The 21,587-nt window shown below is 38.0% G+C and overlaps 1 protein-coding gene across 1 annotated transcript in view; it reads left to right on the top strand.

Annotated features, from left to right (window-relative positions):
* The first annotated feature begins 1,924 nt into the window (after window positions 1–1,924).
* The window catches only part of atp6v1ba (ATPase, H+ transporting, lysosomal, V1 subunit B, member a), a 49,602-nt gene continuing 29,939 nt past the window's right edge, over window positions 1,925–21,587 (top strand). The window contains exon 1 of the mRNA XM_086180282.1: window positions 1,925–2,137. Coding sequence (XP_086036408.1) covers window positions 2,032–2,137 — 106 coding nt within the window. The 5' untranslated portion in view covers window positions 1,925–2,031. The remainder of the gene's footprint in view (window positions 2,138–21,587) is intronic.

Here is a 21,587-nt window from a genome sequence, read left to right as displayed (position 1 = left end):
CAGCAGCAGCAGTCGTTCAACATCCATGAATACATGAATATTATAGCTATTTGCACAGATGAGTTTGAGGAAAATTATATCCTTTTGAACTCATCCTGAAATACTCAGGGGAAACAACTGGTATTTATAAAATGAGGGCAGTGCTCCTGTAGGCAGAAGCCCTTCACTTGCATTAATTTGCTATTTTTTGCATGCGGCCTGAAACGTTTGGATGAGCTCTCTTGGGGCTGCCGTCAGCCTCACCATGGCAGTGCTTACCACTTCACTCTATAGTGCTTTTCACCATCAGAGAGCTGTGCGTGTCTGTATGTGATGTGTGACTGTCAGTGTGTTGGTTGTGCAGGGGGTAAGGTTCAAAATCATCTTCAAACAGTCGCTTACCAGCTATTGTACAGAGAATGTTGCACCAAATGAGAATGGATCAGAGCATCAGAAAGGAGAAAAGAGCAAGCCAAGAGATTTAAGGGGAAAATGTGTGCAATCATGTTATTTCAACTGTCACTCAACAGTTCACTCACTAACCAGGATGTGTGCGCATGAGCGTGTGTGTTTGTGTGTGTAACCTTTTGGAGAACTCTGATGTATTGAGGTAAGGTTATGGTTAGGTTAGGCTTCCATTGGTAAGACAGATAGATAGATAGATAGATAGATAGATAGATAGATAGATAGATAGATAGATAGATAGATAGATAGATCTAATATACTGTATGCATTGAAGAGTAAAGGTACGATTGACACAAGCTTCCTTACTATTAATGAAGGAATCTCTGCCTCTATTTATCGCCTCTCTGGGTGGCCAAACCTGGATGAAACTGCACATGGTCACAGAGAACTGCCATACAGAAAGAGTGACGTGACTGATAATCAACATTATATTAAAAGTAAATTCATACAAAATAACCCTTTGGCCATCATCTTCTTTTTCTGAGTCAAAAAAGCAGCACCATTCAGGCATTACAACCCATACTATGAATAAATCTGTTACTGATTTGCATCATCAATGTTAACAATTTTTTCACAGCAATAGAACGTTGTAACATGAACAGGCTGTATCAGTTGCTCAGGTTGACAACACATTTAGGCAAACTGCAAACACATTCTTCAAAAAAGGAACACATAAAGAAGCCATACAATGATACAGACTTATAGTTTATAGTTTATAGTTTTTTTGTTTTCATTGGGTCTTTCTGGTACATGTCATATCCTCAAGTGTTTCTTTTGATTTCATTACTCATTACTTTAATTTCTTTGCTCATCTGTTGTGCTACAGTTTTGTTTGGATACAGCATGTTAACAGTTTTATTATAAAAACAAAAATTGGTCAAAACAGTCAAGACTTTTGTAAAGGCTTCAAAACACTCTAAGGCTCTCTACAGTCATTCACAATACAGGGTCAAGACTCTATATGTTACACTGTTCAGTTGCATTTCATTGGCCTCCTTGTCATTTGAAGACATGCATGTAACCTATAGCACAATTCTGGATGCAGCAAGAATGCTTTCTGTATTATTGAAATATGTGCTCTAGCTTCAAATAACCAATTGTGTAAGTCTTGAACATAACTGGTTTCTGAGATACTTTAATTTTCAGATTTTAAATTGAGACACATGTTTAATTTAGAATGAGATGACCATCAGAAAATTTTCTTTCCTCTCTCCAAGTTGTTTACCCGCATTCACATCAACAAAACTGAGAGGTCAGTATCCAATGTTATCGGATCATTTTTACCTGTCAGTTAGCTGTCTTTTACCAAGAGCTTTTTTCAGGTGTGCTTTGAGATACACCATCATTTAACAGTGCATTCATGATTTGTGTTTACGGATAAAAATGAATGCAAAGCACTCATACAATGATGCCGCTTTATCGGGTAAGCGCAAGATGCGCGCCCGGATCAAGTCTTTGCTCCTCGAACATCCGGTTTATCAGAGTCATGTGACTTGCGCTGTGGTGACATTTATCTAACTCAGCTTCAGTTAGCAAAGCTCGCTGACCGACGATAGCTTTCTCAGACTTTCTTTCATTTATCTCACGATGGCAACAATGGTGGCAACCAGGGGGATGGACAACGGCTTGGCAGCAGCTGCGAGGACACACACCCAAGCTGTAACCAGAAACTACATCTCTCAGCCCAGGCTAAGTATGTAAACTTTACCGTGGCAGGCTGCTGTATGTGACTTAGCTGTAGCCATTGCTAGTGGCTAACGGGGTTGGTATACGGCGTCCAGCGGCACAATATTAAATACAGGTCCTTAATACTCAAGTCGATGTCAATTTAATGGAAAGAAATATACAATATGGAATACACCAGTCTGGTCATTTCCTTGTACGAATTTAAGACAACATCAATTTCTGCAACGTCATTGATTCGAAACAAGATAGATTTGATCAAGGAAGTCGAACTTACGGCAAAACCTAAATTTTCCACCAGTATCATCTTATAAGATGCTTTTGTTAAACCACTGGAAGGGTTGCATGCTAACGTGATTATCAAATGCATGGCGTGTGATGATTTGTTAATGGAACAACATTTAAATCAGGTTCATGCTCATATCGGCGTTGGCAAGTCAGCTCGTAAAACTACAAAATGCAAATCACGATTATTGACAATCTGTTTTTGTAAAGTGTAGTTATGTGTGTTGGGTCATATTTTAACGTTGCAGCATAAATGCCGTCACAGTCTTGCTATGATTATAAACATTAGGTACACTGCAGACTTTAGTATGCTAGTTGATGCCAACATTGGCGAGTGCAGCCAAGGGTCGTCGCCGAATATATTTTCGACGAAGGAAAAGCAGAATGGCTGTAGTCGTATGAGTTATTATTCTACAACGTATTTTTACACATGCCACTATTGACATCTCACATGCTTGGTTTTACAAACAGAGATAAATGTCATCACCAGGTTAGCGGATAAGCTAGTTAGCTGTCTCAGATGAATGAATGACTTTTGAATAAGGGTTGCTTTGTAATGTTTTGGGTCATAATTGGACAAATGCACTATTGCCTTTACTGTTTTCTTGCTGCTGTGTCATTACTGCGTGGCGCAGTAAAATACGTCGCATGAATGAAGGCTGTACTAAGGTTAGCTATAGCATGTTGGAAACGGAAGGTGACAGGCGGATGATGTCTCATGTGACTCTGATCACATGAGTGGTGCAAGCCTTCGGTGTCGTTCTGGTGAGACTATAGAATCTACTGTGTGATCTAATGAGAAGAGAAAAGAGTGGGCATTGCTTACAGCTGGAGATATTGGGATGTAAAGATTTGAAAACCAGCCATTTTCTCCTACTGATTTGAACATGTTGAACATGAAAGAAATTACATTCATAAACTGACCAGCACTGTTGGCTATTTGTAATAAGTACATTTAGTGCAGTACTATTTGCTTATGTTCACAATTTAATATAAAATTACTTATTTGACCCCCAGGCAGGCTCTTGGCATTTTTTGCACTTGTTGCAATTTGTATGCCCTATGTCTCTTTTTTCCCCCCACTGAAACATAAAGTCCTGCACCTCTATGGAATAGTAGATTGTAACTAGAACCTGAAATAAACATCTCTGTCTATTAATGACATAAATCCATTGAAAAGAGAGAAGCTAGACTATGTCAACCTAGTAAAAGGCTGGACCCTTGGTCAGTGTTTGTAAATGTGGCCAGGTTAAAAAAAAAATTTCGACATTCTTTGGGTTGTTTTGATTTAACACGATTTGTGAAGAAGAAAATAGTTGTCAATACTTGAGCAGCTCAAACAGAATTAAATTTAAGAACATATTTCTGGGCTTAATTTTTGTAATGAAAGAACAAACACACTCACAACCTCAGTAAAGAACACTGTCGAGTTTGTCATAATGACTATTGAGAAATGAATCAGTCATTGTAAATATAAGGCAAATCAAAGAAGGTGCTCATTGTGCTATTGAGTCAAACGGTTATTCCTCTAACACATTAATTGCTGAAATGAAGCACATGAGCATTTCCTTTGAAATCATTATGACAACTTTTTTTTCTAGTGAAATGTTACACTTCTCCTTGAAGACAGAGCACTAGCAAGCAGCCACCGCTAGCCTGCCGTGGACACAAAAGTTGTCAGCTATTGAAACTAAAGTTCATTTGCGGGGCAGGACTAGAGGTTTGCTTTGCCAGTGAGTGCCTGAGAGCAAGTGTTGTTACATGTCTGTTGACAGAAGAACATTATTGGCTCTTATCCTAGATATGGAAAACAAACTAGGAACAGATTCTGTAAATCTGTATGGAGAGCCTGCAAACAGTCCATAACGAGGCTGTGGTTATCTAAAATTAATTAGGAGTCTTTTCCTGCATTATCTATTTTAAGCATTAAATGTCTTCAAGAAACATTCTTTTGTGAACTATTTTAATCTAAAATGAGGTAATTTGGAAATTTGTAGTTGGGTTGAACAGCCGAAAAGTAGTTCACTGGCACAGAACATCACAGATATGTCACTGGCAGTAGGACTTAGTACTGATTTGTTTTGAAGGAGCAGCAAATAATGATTAAGTCCAAAATCCCACTGCTGACCAATCACACAACTGTGGTTGCCATTACAGATCACTCAGTGACTATATAGTGTTGTGTTACTAATTGTGGAAAAAATACAGTTGCAATTTTACAACCTTTATAAATTCAGTGTTTTTATTATTATTATTATTATTTACAGTTTGTTTTATGCTAAGTTTTAATCACATGCCTGAGTCAACCATGGGTGCGTAGATTTGTTTATTATGCCTGACATGGTACATCATTATGGTAATTAAAATAAGAAAGTGTGAGGAACCACCATTACTCCATTTTGGTAGAACTCCTCTGAAAGCTAGTGTATTTTAATTTAGTACTATAAACACAACAAAGAAACGATTTTGTTTTTAACATGCTTTAGATGATGAGTTTCAAAGGACGCCGCAGCAGCCAGAAAATGTTTTATTCTTTGTATTGTGTACTTGAAGCAACATATTTATTTTTTTCTGTTGAACATGTATAGAGTTCACAATACTTTTTCAGCAAGAAATGGCTACATGGACTAGTATGGCTTTAAATCTGATCAATATTATCACCCTAAAGCTCCTCACCTCTGTTTTATATTTGAGTCATTAATTACAGGGGTCCTGATGAGTGTCATTCTTTGCAGCTCTATAAAAGACAAACATTCCTTGATGTTCTTTGTTATCAAAACAAAGGTGTGATTTATCCAGCTTACACTCATTTAGTGGTGCTTGTGATTGGTTTAAAGAGTTGTATTCATGTGGTATCTGTATTGTTTGTTTTTTTGGCCATGCTGATTACATTATTTGAATGAAAACAGGGCTTGTCCATAGATGTTGGTGGTGTTGGTACTTTGCTTTGTTAGCCTGATGTTGTGCTTGTATCAGGACTTTGATTATGCTTATGGCCCTGTGAGTTGAAGGTGGTCGTTTTTCCTTTTTTGCAAGTGTCAAAGAGGCAAGCGTGGACTAAAAGCCTTTTAGCAAACTGGAAGGAAATGACTTAATGGAGCTCAGGCCATCTGAGAGCCAAGCAAAGAGAATGCTACATGTGATAAAACCCTGTCCTAAAAACATCTAACAATCCTACTTCTGAAATTCTCTAATTTTGTTGTAGCAGAATGGCTCACCTTTTTTCCTCATCAAACACATTACCAAACAGCAGCAGCACATTCTAATGGCACCAATGATAATCTCAAGTAACTGCCGGCAAACTTCAGACTTGTATACAGTGCTTTTTCTTGTTGAATACTTAAATCTTCTGTGCATGGTGTTTGTCCCTTTCATATCACAAGCTCATGTAATACCAAGATGATGGTAATAATGATAATTATGATAATAACAAAAATAGAACTTAGACTTGGTCGTTGTAAATTGGCTCGCCTGCTAAATTGTTTTCAGTATAATTTGCCAGCATATGTTTGGTCTTCTCAACATTTGACATCAACTCCCACTTATCTTCAATGTAGTGACAGCTGATGGTTGCATGGGTCACTTGCTCTGAATGTCCGGGTGTTGCAAGTAAGGGCCACTTTCTTTGCCACATTTTAGGGTTTAACAACAGAGACACTTCCGCCTCTTTGAATATGACTTCTGTCATGTTTTTTTGTGTGAATTGCCAAGCATGTTTCAAGTTTATGTACCATCATTTAAAGCCCACACCATCCACATCATTGTGAGGGTGCAAATCTTTAAAGGTGAGGTTTGTATTGAGCTTGATTGTTCCTTGAAGATGGACTGGTTCCGTTGCGTTTGTTCGCAGCAAGCAGATATCTGTGGGCATTGGACTGTCAAGGTTTACTGAATTATGTTTTTTTTTTTTAAAACCTTTTCACAAAACTTAGACAACATGACTTATTGTGTTTCATCGAATCTAGGCTTGTTCCTGAATCCAATATACATCCTAACATCTGCAGTTGTAGATGTGTTATCCATCGCTGCCATTTATGTTGTTTTTTTTTTTAATCTCGTGGAGGCTCTGTATAATGTGACTGACATGGTAGGTTGTCTCCTACAAGAATGATGAAACTTGACAATAATGGAAAATTAAATCTGCTCCATTTTACACCTGTAAAACAATGGGGTTTCAAGTGTCAGTATCCAAACTGTGATGCAAAAACTCTCATGCAAAGCATCTTTTTATTTGATTTTAGTGAGGTAATGTTTAGAAGAGAAACACTTCTACACTGCTGTCATCTTCAACATCATTGTGCCCCTCTTGTTGGTGCTAGGGTTACGATTATTATGCTGAATAATGTGCTTGCACTGGGTCAGTAAGGGCTGCAAGATGATAGATGCTTTTGCTTTAGCTTTATTCTTAGTTTGGTCAGAAGCTTTTCCAAGTTTGAGTTGTTCCCACTTTTTCATGTGACTGTTTTAAAATTTTACTTCACATTGTAGTGTTGGACTCCACCTTCTTGGAGACATTAAGCCTTGCTGACAGCTCTCCTTTAGGCATTTTGCTGTGCGTTAGACCATAACTACTAGCTAAGCTAGCAGAGTAGTAAGCTAACAAAAAGCTGACTATTTTGTGACGCCATCAGAGTGTAGTGTTAATGATATTTATTGGTATTGCGGTACATGTGATGATGCTTTTGCAGCTGTTTTGGTATGCTAGAGAGAAGTAATGGATAGCGATTAAGAGAAGCTTCAGCAACTTTGGGTCGTACTTTTATTAAGTGGTACTAAAACTGGGTTGTGCTTTGGTTCAGTAGGCTGGACATGTAGCTACTGGTACCATATTGGGTACCCATCCTGAGGGAAGAATTGATTTTATGTAGTGAAGTATGTCCGTCTTCAAAGCACTTTATGACAATATGGCCCCTTATAGCTGGTGCCAGTTGGACTTTCTTCTGATTCACCTTTTTCATTATGTACCAAAAAAACAGATGTAACACCATCCTTGTCAAATGCAAACTTTAATTCTAAGCCCATTTAAAAGGAAATCTTGAAAACTCCCTAAACTGAGACAGCATAGAGTTTGTGTCCTTGTTCAGAAATGTTTTGTTTTTGCTGCACTTTATGACGCCATGATGTTATTACTCTTAGTGATATTATTAAGTTACGAAATCACTCATGTAATTTGTCACTGTTTACTTGTATTTTAAAAATCCATTCATAGTAATGAACAATAATGCAACTTTTTCTTAGTACATATGATTGTACACTCTAAAATCTAACAAGTTGGCCTTACTTAAAAAAAAAAAAAAATGGAAACTGATTGCCTTAAAAATGTTAAGTAAATATGATTAATAGTCTTAAGTTACATTTACTTTTTATTCACTTGTTCTGCGTACATGGAACCTTGTTCTATGTACTTAATTACATTAAGTTAATTTAACGGAAGTTTAACTTAGAAATGTCAAGTAATAACTCAGCTACACAAAGTTATTCTGACTTACTGTACATGAACAGTACTGTTAATTTATTAGAATCTAGGAAACTGATTGCCTTAAATCAATAAAGTAAGCACAACAAAAATATTACACAAGGACCAATTCTTTATTTGTAGCAAATCAAATATATTTACAAAAAGCCATGGTACCATGGTACAACAGTACACAACGGGACATTTTTTACCACAGGGTTGAGTATCACAAAGTTACAGTCTGTCAAACAGCGGTGTGCACATCTTGAAATAAAAAAATGAGGAAGGTACAGGTTTCACAACTTGGGCGAGGTTTATGGCACAGATATAAAGAATGTCAAACTGAAACTGTGAACAAAATGTTATTACAACACTGTGAGAATACAATGAAGCCCCTTTCACACTACACCAAATGTACGGGTCAACGTTGGTTTTCGGGCACCCTGAAAGGGTAGATCTCGGCATTGCGACCCGCGTCGACCGACTCGCCAATAAGGCTGCAACATCGAATTGATAAATTGATTTAAAAGTTGATAAATTTGTCACCAAACGAATTTGATTATCAATAATTCATCGGCAAAGAAACGTGAGTGTTTTTCGACATGTAGTGCCGCAAATATATAAGGGGGAGATGAGTAAGAGTTGCACGCACTAGCAACCGCAGACCACAACAACAATGGCGGCGTCCACTGCAGCAGCATGTGGCGGTAGACTGAAAAGAGCTAAAGGCTGGGAGTCTTTCACTCTCACTAAAGAAAATAAAACAATTACTTGTAAACTTTGCAAAGAGGACTTCTGGTTCAGTCCTGGTCAGGACCCGGATCCCATCAGTCGGTTTATTGCTCTGTTTGTGCTTTTGAAACTTGAACGCAAAGACGTGATCAATTCACTCAGCAGGTTGCTGATCCAGTCTTGGGCGGAAACACGACGTGCGTGTACATGTACGTGTAATTACCGGATACATTAGTCGGGTCTTGATCAGATCCGAGCTTTGAGCATCATAGAAACCAGGCTGTAGCATGCAGCCCTGCACCTTAAAGCTGAGACATCTACGTCATATGTATATCTATACCTGCTGTGCCAGATTATGGAATCAAGAACATGGAATGACAAGAATGTATTTTTTCAAATGAAAAATAAATGTTTTATTTTTTATCTTTTATTTTTTATTGTCTTTATTGTTAGGTAGAACATACCTAAAACAACTTCATGTTAAATTGTAAAGGTAATTGCAAAAAAGTGAGATATTCAGATTAATCGATAAAATAATTGCAGATCAATTGATAATTCAATAAATTGTTAGTTGCAGCCATACTCGGCAAGCGACCTGGGTGTTTAGCGGCTGGGCTCGGCTGGGCTGCAGTGTGAAAAAGGCAATTCGCGTCGTCTCAGGTTTCACATGACCTTCCTGTTGCACGCCTGTCAGGCTTCGCCTGTAGCTTCTTTGGCTCCCTTCCAGACTCTCCAAAAACACCATCCTCCTTCGCTGCATTAGCGCTCAGACATTTTCCAATCTGTAACAACAACGCTAACGTTTGACTCGGCAGCATCCAAGTTGTCGTTTGTTTATCTCTCAGTGTTCCGGCGCACGTTTATGTGAAATGATGATGTTGTCAGCGCGATGATGTATGAGAGAGAGTAAAACACAGCCCTCACAGCGGGAGTTCAGACCTGGGTCTTCTGGAAGCTTGAATGCACCCTAATGCCTGCCTAAAAGGGTATGAGTGAATGAGTGTGTGTTACTGAGTGAAAATGAGGGCCTACGGAGGTGTGTGTGTGTGTGTGAGTGAAATGAGGGCCTACTGTAGTGTGTGTGTGAGTGAAATGAGGGCCTACTGTGGTGTGTATGTGCAACTGTCTGTGAGTAAGTGTGTGAATGAGTGAAATTGGGGGCCTATGGTGGTGTGTATGTGTTTGCACATTTGTTCAACTGTCAAAAATGTCCCAATAATTAAAATTGTAAACAACATGTTTTCATAATTCCCCTTTTCTACAAATGGTAACTGAGGCTTTTGTTTGTAAACTTACCCAACTAAATTTGGCTGTTTGAGAAAGAGATAAAAACGCTTCACACATAGAAATAGTGCCAGCGCCAGGAAAAGTGACATTATGCGAAACTGTAGGTACATGCAGCTTTTAGCCTCTACTGCAAAAGTGCATTTTTCAAGCTCTGAAGTTTGGTCTTTAGGTTACCTACACTCAGAATGAGACATCACCCTTTGAATGAATTCAGACATGTTTTTATATAGTCAAGATGCAGTGCATAGATCAGCCCCTATACAAGGCAAAGTGCTTGATCGTGGCTTTCAGTGTTATCCATGACAATTGTACCTTTGAGAGTGATAGCAATGCTGGATGGTTGAAGGTGGAGACATCTGGACCTGGACGCTGATTGACTTTGGGTATAACGGTCTATACCCCCACAGGAATCTAGGTGTTGTCTGCCATTGCATCGCAATCCTGTGGATATTGAGAAGAGTAAAAACAAAAATTAGACAGAAATCTTGGTTTCCATACGCATAACCTCTATCATTAAGTACAAGCATGATGTTTTATAATACTTACAAAACAGACAATGTAGAAGTCACCTCCATCTCCGAGGAAAATTCAGAGACATTGCAACATAGCAGTCCTCATGACAATGACATCAGTGGACTACCAGTGGAGAAAATAGTGAAAATAATAAATTTTTCTCCAATAATAATATGTTTCCAAAAAAGAGTGAAAGAATTGTCCAACATGTGCAGTAGACTGACTGAGTGCATGAGTGATTGAGTGACTGACCGTGTGCGTGAATGAGAGACTGACTGTGTGCACGCGTGACTCATGCGCACCTTGCTCCTCAATGTCACCGCACGCTTCATCAAAGTATTCTGAACATCCGAAAGTGCGCACATACGGACACTCCTGGGCTGCGTCCGAATTGCCAAGTGGCAACCTACGTCCTACTGCTACGACCTACCGCTACAGCCTACTTCTACAACCTAAACACGGCGGCACTATTCGGACACCCTAGAAGATTGGTGGTGAAGCATGACCTCTGCTGGCAGAGCACAGATACTGTGATTACGGTAGGTAGACAGCACCAGCGAAAGCCCCACCTGCTGGCCTGACTGTCGTACTGCATTCCACTCTGAGCGCACCCCTCATTCATTCTCTATTATTAAGCACATCAACGCACCTGTAAAGGTGTTTTCACACGTGTCGTGTTTGGTGTGAACACGCCTTTAGTCATCAACAATGACTATAAATGTTCGTGTTGCATAAGAATGGGAGACTGTTGGTGGCGCAAACTTGGCTTGCGGGTCCACATGTTTTTAGGGGACGAATAAGAATCCGCAGTGCATTGTGGATCATAGGTTGCTCCGTAGGATGCACCTGAACCAACCTATGATGTGGACGTGTTTAGGCTGGAATTTAGGTTGTGAAGTAGGTCGCTACTTGTGCCAGTTGTGGTTTCGGACAGCCTACTCTGCGACCTACGATCCGACCTACTTGGCAATTCAGACGCAGTGCTGGACACCTCCAAGATTCAAGTCTTCTCTTGTTTTCTAGTGTGACGTCGCTGCGAATGCTGCTGCCATATGGCCGGGTGACACGCTAAAGTGACCCTCTTTGTCAACGTGACCTCCGCCTACTTAGCTTCGACGACTTTTGGCTAACGTTAGCGTGTGTAAATAGTTCGATTTTGACATGAAAAACCGGTTTGCCCCACAGCATGTGAATACTAACGTCACAGGAGATATTAAAGATGAATAACTCACCTTGTAATGAGAAATTCTGCATGCTCCAACACCAAAATCAATCTGCAGCAGAGCGGTGTCCTGCTCAGGTGCACTGCGCATGTGCTCTCCTGAATTCCGTCCAGTTTACTCAAAGGAATTTCGTTGCATACTTTTTTCAAGCTAAATGGGTTCCTTACTCATATTGATTGAGTTTAATCAACAGATTATGAGGATTTAAGTTAAGTACCCAAATTTAATTTAAGTAAGAATAGTTATTACATTTTAGATTGTACTTTGTGGCAAATACGATATAAATATAAATGCTGGTGTAAACAGCTGGACAGTGTTGAGGAGCTTGCTTAAAATCTCCTCAGAAAACTTGGAACATCCACCTGTCTCTCAGCTGCCTTGACCACAGTGGTAGAGGTGGGTGAAAAAGTCCCTTTTTTATTTTAAAGATTATATGTAAAAATCTTCCCTAGTAGACTTGGCACCATTTGTATTAACATCTGATTTGTCTTAATTATCATCTGACAGCTACATGTGACAATTTGATAACTGTCTTTGTTAGTGTAAAGCTGCACTACTCTAATATCAAGGTAGAAAGGAGGATATTGATAAGATTTTCAGGATAGTAAATGGCCAGTCATCCAACATAAGATCACCATTTTGATTTTTTTTTCTATTACCTTACTGACTTGACAGGGCTCAAAGAGAAACGGCTATTGAAAAGCCATTCTGAGGCAGAGCAGGGAAATAAACAAATAGAGGAGATTTCTCATCAGACCAAGTCTTTTCTTTCAAGAGGCCTTTGTCTCTCTCATGTCAAATGCTACAAAAGCTATTAGCCCACGAAATGGCTTGCCTTTGTTTTAGTAGTGCATTCTGTCATTTAGTGCTATGAAAAGACATGGAGCAAGGCACTATACGTCTTTGTGAAGATTTAATTAATGGTAATAATGTAGTCACGATAAACAAATGTCTCATCTGTCACTATGAAAGTAATTTCTATAAAATCAATGTTATTTTTGTAACAGTTCTATAATCCGCATTCTAATTAGGCTTAAGCAGCTAGCTTGTCAGTAGGGAGGAAAAAAAGCCTCTCCCGTGGGTGTTTGCCATTCTTTGCATGAAAGAACTTTAACATGTAGGCAAATGATTTGACTCAATATCTGTGTGATGCCTGAGCAGAAACCAATTCACGTGAACTACACACTTGTCTTGCTGACCACTTGTCATGAGTTTGCTGACATTTTAAGAACTGTTGGTCATTTAAGGAAGTGTGTATTTTCAAACAAAATTCCCCATTCCATTACTTAACCTATAATAATAGCATTTGTGTCATTAAAGTTCTGAATGTTCCAAGTAATATAAGTTCATTTTTGCAGTGAGACCAATACAGGTTAAGCTTTGGTGTTGAATCTGTGTTTTTATACCTTCCTGATATTTCACTAGCTTATATGACAGGATGGTGCAACATATAAACAAAAGCTGAGCTGCTGTGATAGAGTGACTTTAGCATGCATTGTACATTACATTGTTTAGCTTACTATGCTGTCTGTCTGATATGCAGATTGATTACTCGGGCTGCCAAAGAATAGATAGTAGTACGTAATTGAGAAGAGCCTACTTAACCTGGTTTTGTTTGGACAGTCTGTCAAATTCAATTCAGCAGAGGGGTCACTTTCATTGAAAGATTCTCATTGGGAGTAGCCCTGTTGCCTTTCTCAGTGTGTTTGTGTGTACGAGTGAGAGGGGCTGATTTCATAAATGTACTGCATGTAACTGCAATGAATTATGATTTTACCCCTTTTTAAAAATGACATGTTGGTCAGTATTGATGCCATGGTGGGCCACCCCAAATAAATCAAATATGGGAAACATTGTATTGTGACCAAAGCTCTCTGCCACCTTTTGTAACAATTTTTTTTGTCTACATAGCACAATCTATACAGTATTATTCCTCCGCTGTATGACACACCAGCAAAGAGGCCCCATTCAATTTGAAAATATGCCACTGGTTTGAGCCTGATTTCTCACAATTGGTGCTGTGATGACTTTGTGATTTCTCTGCAAATGAAATATTTGTGTACCCACAGGGTGGAAAGCCTGTTTTATTTTTTGAGGGTGCCAGAACCATGAGCAGGACCTGATTGACAAGATGTAGGTCTATTCTTGCTGCTTTCTATGACTCCTATGATTCTAAAATCGCCAGTTAACTAGAATTTTACTTGTGCAAATTTTGTATATTCATTAGATTAACTAAATAGCCTAGTTATCTAATCAGTGTGTACTTGTTTTATACTGGAACACTTTGGAATATAAACCAACTGGTATCTTTAGTACAAAGAAAGAAAAAAAATAATGTCATGTTTTTAATGAGTTTGGCTTTGGTGGAGCCTGCCGCATTCCTGGAGAGGGCACTCACTTTATTTATCGGTTAAGAACACCACTGTCAAGATGGGCTTACTGAACTTTCGTCAAAGAAACAGATGAGGTAGGGAGCCTAATGTTAAACATAGTTACGTTTGCGGTACTGAATGTCTGAGCCTGGCAGATAACCTGTCCCATCTAACAAATGTTCACCTTAGTCAGATTAAGCCCAGTTCACACTACACGATTTTAGGCATTGGCGACTTCCCTCCTTCAAATCGGGGTGAGGCACTAACGACCGCCGCGCCAAAAGTAATGCCCACACTCTCTTCCTCATTTTTTTGTTTTTTTCACTACATGGTAGCGCACAAATGACCTGGAGGACTGCGTTCTGCTCTGCATCCATGTTTACAATGAAAGGGGCGTGCGCTGCGTTCAAGAGTTTCCTGGCTAGCTGGTCATTCGGCCATGCCTACTGACGGGGGAAATCGTACAGTCTGAACATTCCCGTCCGCTGACAAATCTTGTAGTGTGAACAGCAGCCTGATTGAGCGTCGGGTGGTGTGAGCGGCAGGGCGTGTCACTGACAAAAATAGTTGTGTAGTCTGAACAGGGCTTTAATCACAACCACATGACTATGTCTGGTAATGTTAACAAACAGCAGCAACCCAAATAAAATTAATTTTGCATTGTGACCTATAAACTTACCCATCGAGTGCTACTCCTCTGTCTTTTAAAGTGCATTCATCTGCCGTCTCCTCACTAACCTGTGCTGCTTCAACCATATTAATCCAAGTACTAACAGGCATGACTAGCTAGCAGTCACATGACTGTTCCCCTCTGCATGCAAAAGTAAAGGCTGTGGTTGTACAGACGTAGCTTGTTAAAAAAAGACAATTATTATTGTCATGGAAAAATACTAACATTAATTCTTGTAATTTGTTTATCTTGGTAGATGGAGAGTGAACAAGACTGTGTACAGAAATGCAGTTGAGTAATAATGTATCAATTTTAAATTTAATTTGATTTCAATGTATTTTAGTTTTATAATGTTGTTGACCATCCCTGTTTGTGCTTTTATGCAGAGACGAATGATAATTTAAAAAAAGAATTAAAACAATGATAGCATTTTCTCCAGAAGTACATTTGCATCTATCTCTATCTCTATCTCTATCTCTATTTCTATCTATCTATCTATCTATGTATCTATACACCCACACGTGAACTCGCATACTTGAGGCTATCCACTCATAATATCACTCAGGACACTTAATAATACACCAGTCCAAAGAGTCAACTAGGTATAAACTAGATTTATGTAGATAGACTTGACATATTTTGTTATGAGGGGTGTTTTATTCGTGCACTGGAGGCATAGAAATGAGGCAGTAATCCTAACCCCCAAAGTAAGTGTTTGGGATACTGTGGTTTGATGTGTCTGTTTTGGGTAAGTGATATTATTGTATGGCTACCCCTCAACTGTCAATGGGAACAAGATCTTGACAATGTAGAAACAAAGGCTGCAGAATTAGTCAGAGGATTACATGAGTGATTTTATCGTGTGTGCATGCATCTGGAAGTGGAGGGCGGATGAGGCCTGGTTTTAGGTTTGAGGCAATTAGTAGTCCCATGTCTAGCGGGGCTGTGGGAATCCCTTGAAGTAGAGGCTAAGACGTGAATGTGAGGCTGCACATCACAGCAGCCTCTGCTTTTGTAGCGCTCATTTATTGTCAGAATGATGACGTGCCCCCATCTCTATCCCTGCTTCACCCCCCCCCCCCCCCCCCCCTCAGCTGGGAATTGAATTGTGTTGGAATGCTCTGTGCCTCTTTTCTCTGGCACTTGAATGGGCTCTTTAGTATTTCACACCAAGGTGTCCTTCAGGGTGCGAGGTCAGGCTACCAAAACAGCTTCTAGTGGCGGATTAGGACCAATTAACATCTTTGTACACAAAGGGCTCTGGCAGCTGAACAGGCTGCAGGGTGACCCACACTGCCGTTGCATGCCAAGCTAAGGGACCGCTGCACTTGAGCTGAAGTAGCAAAAGAGGGGTGGAGAAAGTTTTCCAAACGTAATGGGAAATGTTGCTACTTCACACCTCATGAACATATAGCCCATTGAGGGATTGTGATTCCTCTGAAATGAGAGAACAAGCCACTTTTTTATCATTGCAGTAGTCCTTAAGAGGGTACCACTGCCCATAAGTTTTTTTTCATGGTAGGAAAAGTAAAGCTGTATATTCAACATTATGCACACATCAAACTATATGTCACCAAATGTGTCATACATTTGTGTAAAGGTTCAACCTTAAGATGATTAAAACTATTTTGTAATAGGCGATGAATATCCTTAACCAGGCTCCAAATTCTAAGAAAAAACATTTGATTGTGAAAAATGTTTGATTTTCAAAAAAAAAAAAAAAAAGGAGCCCTGATGTGTCTGCTTTGTGAGTTCTTGTATGATCCTGGGCCGCTGCATTGAATGCCTGATTGAGTCAAGTGACATTCCTGTATGAATTGATGATCCAATGTAGGTCAAACTGACCTTGTTGTCGTGATATAGAGTTAACAACAGAATGTGTCTGCAGCAGACACCTAGAGTAATTTGCAGTCCAAGACATTTAAAAAGGAAAGGATATGAAAAAACTTGGGATTTCGGACAGAAGATGGTGGTGAATTTGTAGCTTAAGGTAAGTTGTACATTCTTTACGTTTGTTAGCCTGTAATTCCACTAGTAGCACCGTGAGAGCACATATAAAAAAAATGTGCGTGGTCTTGTGATCAGAACGCATTGCAAATGGACACGTACTGGTATCAACATAGATTTTAGACCACTGAATGCAAACTCTGTCTAAGCAAGGACTTGAGGCAGATAAGTGTAATTGATGGGACAGACTTCAGGCATTGTATCAAAGGCACTGTATCCCTTTTTATTAACTCCCTCAAGGAGGTTACATGGTCACTTGCATTTTTGTATCTTAGGAATAGAACACAAAAGGTTGTGGATGGATTTTAATGAAATTTGGCATGATTGTAGAAGGGCGGTTGAAATGCAATCGATTCGATTTTGGAATGGATCCAGATCTTATGACATCACACCACCTTGGAGGAGATGGGAACTTTCCAAGTGCTGCAGTGCTGGCCTGCAGATTGTGTGTTTTGTAGGAATAAATTTATATAAAAGGGGAAGAATCCAGTACACTGACTCATAATCGAGGGAACACCTCAGCACTAAATCTGACCCTTCTCCTCTTTGTCCGAGGGTAAAATGAGTCAGAAGGTTTGAGATCCAGCTGTTATTGAATACCTAGATTTGACAGTGTTGAATACTGAATGTGTCAAATGTTGAAGCATATTGTTGATGTTGAATTATTGATTGTGGTCAAATGTGTTTCAATTATGTTAAGAAAAAAATGCACATTTTCTGCCACTGGACTTGTATGGCTTTGTCGTACTTAAGGCTTTTGCTCTCGTCTTAATTCTTGCTTGTGTTGTACGTTGCTTTGGAAAAAGCGTTTGCCAAATGAAATTGCCGAATTGTAGAATAATCACAAAAAGTTCATTGAATTTACATTTCTGTCCCTGAATTTACATTTCGCTCATAAGGTAAACCGTGAGACAAAGGTACTTTAAAAGCATATAAAGGCTACACCTTCTAAATAGAGGCTAGTCAGGGATTAAGAGATGTCAGGTAATCAGTGAGAGTCTGTGTTCATTTAACCTATTAACCAATTAGGTAGGATATTATTCTCTTAACAACTGACAGGATATCTGTTGTAAAAAAAAAAATATATATATTTTTTTCATTTATATATGTGTGTATGTATGTATGTGTATATATATATATATGTATATATATATGTATATATATATGTATATATATATGTATATATATATGTATATATATATGTATATATATATGTATATATATATATGTATATATATATGTATATATATATATATGTATATATATATGTATATGTATATATGTATATATGTATATATATATGTATATATATATGTGTATATATATATGTATATGTATATATATATATGTATATGTATATGTATATATATGTATATGTATATGTATATGTATATATATGTATATGTATATATGTATATGTATATGTATATATGTATATGTATATGTATATATGTATATGTATATGTATATATATATGTATATGTATATATATATGTGTGTATATATATATGTGTGTATATATGTGTATATATATGTGTATATATATATATATGTGTGTATATATATATGTGTGTATATATATATGTGTGTATATATGTGTGTATATATGTGTGTGTATATATGTGTGTGTATATGTGTGTGTATATATGTGTATGTATATATGTGTATGTATATATATATGTGTATGTATATATGTGTATGTATATATGTGTATGTATATATGTGTATGTATATATGTGTGTGTGTATATATGTGTGTATGTATATATGTGTGTGTGTATATATATGTGTGTGTATATATATGTGTGTATATATATATGTGTGTGTGTATATATATGTGTATATATGTGTGTATATATGTGTGTATATATGTGTGTATATATGTGTGTATATATGTATATATATATGTGTATATATATGTATATATGTATATATATATGTGTATATATATGTATATATGTATATATATATGTATGTATATGTATGTATATATGTATGTATATGTATATATATGTATATGTGTGTATATGTATATATGTATATATATACACACACATACATATACATACATATACATACATATATACATATACATATACATATATATATATATATAAATACACGGAAGTTTTACATCTCAGTATAACATGAATATCAGTCCTACAGGGAAACCTTTAAAAATTTTCTGTTGAACCATATATTACTAGTACTACTACTACTACTACTACTACTACTCCTATTACTATTATTAAAATGTCATAAAGGTGGTGCAGTGGTTAGCACTGTTGTCTCACAGCAAGAAGGGTCCTGATTTGAGTCCTGGCTCGGGCACAGGATCTTTCTGTGTGGAGTTTGCATGTTCCCCCTTTGCCTGTGTGGGTTCTCCCCGGGTATTCCAGCTTCCCCCCACAGTCCAAAGACATGCAAATAAGGACTAGGCTGATTGAATACTCTAAATTGATTGTAGGTATGAATGTGAGTGTGAATGGTTGTCTGTCTATATATGTTGGCCCTGCGATGGACTGGTGACCTGTTCAGTATTTGTACCCCGCCTCTCGCGCGAAAGCCACTGGGATAGGCTCCAGCCCCCCTGCGACCCTTAACAGGATAAGCGGAACAAAATGGACCAACTGTGAATGAACTGGAAAAGCAATTTTTCTATTCATGTACCAATCTTCTGCATGAATATGGAGCACATCCTAAAGTCAGATATTTTTATTCTTTTGATTGATTCAATAGTTACCTGTACCTGCACCTGAAAGTGGCCCTGTAGCAGGATACTAAATTAACCCGATCAACAAGTACCAAATATGAGTAAAAGTTAAGTCTAAAGTTTCCATTTGCTATGTAAATCCTGGAGGTCACTCTACCAACTGGTAGGTAAATGTTAATGTAATAAAATACCTGACATGCTCTTCTGATCTAAACAAAACTGGAGGAGTGCTTGATCTGATCAGATGAAAATGCTCCAGCCAGGCTCAGAGTTTTGTTCTAATTATGGAGCTCTGCCCCACACTCTCTCTGATATCCTCCTGCACGGAGAGGGACATAACTGCACCTTGACTTGATTCCATCCATTCCACCAAACTCATTTACTCTGCAGGGTGCGCCACACCAATTACCCAGAGAGATGCTGATTCACTATTACCACTTAAATACCTGATTGTGAAAATGCAACACTTTGTAGAGTATTGGTCAGAACTGTAAACAAGGGACTTTATGATTAAATGGTGATTCCCTGTTGAAGAAATCTTTTCTAAAGACCAGAAAGGTTGTTTCAAACTCTTTGTCTAGAGTTTAGACAAAAATAGATGCAAACTGAAACTAGTTTGGGTGGTGGAGGCTTTCGGGTGTGAGACAGTCATTCTAATTTTCCTCATTTGAACACTGATTTTCACTGGTCTTGATTTGGAAGATGTTGATGGGCCTGAACAGATTCCTCACTTCAACCTCCTTTGGCGTAGAGATTGTCACATCTTCGCTGAAAGATCAATCACCCCTGTCCATATCACTAGCTATAATAACCATAGCCAATGATATTTAGTCTGTAATTGATATAAATATTATATTTCTTCATTGTTGTCTGTTTGATATGGTCTCTGGTTGTTTAAGATCAGTTTTTATAAAATTATGGAGATGCATTAAATTTTAATTTTCTCATTTGTTATGTTCGTGTGTCTGTCCTGGTGTCGTGTCTATCACATACAGTTTGATGTTCAAAGTGAATAAGGGAAGGCATAGTTCTTCAATTTTTTTAATCTTCATTCACCTCTTCCTATCGCAGTTACTGTTTGTACCATTAAGATGTGGTAGACTTGTGGATTTCTAAGAGGTTCCTATAATTATGAGCCCAATTTTCCCCACATCATTATCACCAATTCGGCAAACAGCCATATGTACCTCTTTTGAGATCTTATGACAATTTGTAGGCTAAGTGTAGCTATTATCTCCTTTTTATAAACATGGCCAACATGGCCAATCTTACATTTGTGAGGAGTAAGGGCTGGCCATTAAAAAAAAACAATGGTGGTGTTAAAATTTGATGGAATTTTCATAATAGCACATTTTAATGTTGCAAAGTTTTGTTGCAACCAACCATGTTTGGATGTGAGAAAGTCTGAGTTTTAAATAGAAAGAGTTTAGGAGCTGTTCTGAAGCAATGGACTGGTCCTCAACCAGGAAAGACATGGAGTGATTTGTCTTTGCATGGAAAAAATTGTCCTAAGTTGCTCTTTGCCACATGCGCCACACATTTTACCCATCTAATTACATATTCAATTGAAAGTACTGGCTTTGTTCCTTTTCTGCATATAACAGAGTAGAGTGTGAGTGTGAGTATGTATTGGCCTATATCTAACTGGATAACACTCATTTTTCTTTAACGATCATTGTGTCAGATTTACTGTACTTTGTTAGAATCTGCATGCAATCACAGTGGTACAAATTCTTTCCGTGTCTTTGTCAGGAGAGCTGCAAAATCTGAGATTTTTTAATTAAAAAATTCAAGTCGTAATAGTTTGATCTGTGTGTGGATCTGTAAAACTAAATGTTTTCTGACGTCTCTAGGATACCATTACATGCTGGGATTATTCTGCAATACCACAGTACTTCATTTTGAAATGCTCTTTTGACACACATTAGCAAATATTGCACCTCCTGTCATTTGGATATTGTTATTGGTAGTTGACATATTTTAAAAAGACAGATTGTAGAGTGTATATATAATTGAATATATCATTTGAATGTTATTGCATGGTGCAGCATTACAATTATTCAACCATAAAGTATTACGGATAATCAGTATCTTTCCACCACCAACTGCAGAATAAGTTCATGTAGAATAAGAGGAATATATGTCAGATGTGTGAGAACTTGTGTCAAGAACTGAGATGAGGGCTGTTTAGCATAACAATCTGA

Source organism: Aulostomus chinensis, chromosome 16 (assembly GCF_037954235.1).
Source record: "Aulostomus chinensis isolate RoL2024-O1b breed Wild chromosome 16, RoL_Achi_v1.0, whole genome shotgun sequence".
NCBI lineage: Eukaryota > Metazoa > Chordata > Actinopteri > Syngnathiformes > Aulostomidae > Aulostomus > Aulostomus chinensis.
Note: the sequence above shows the minus strand (reverse complement) of the source record. Positions and strands in the feature narration are given on the sequence as shown.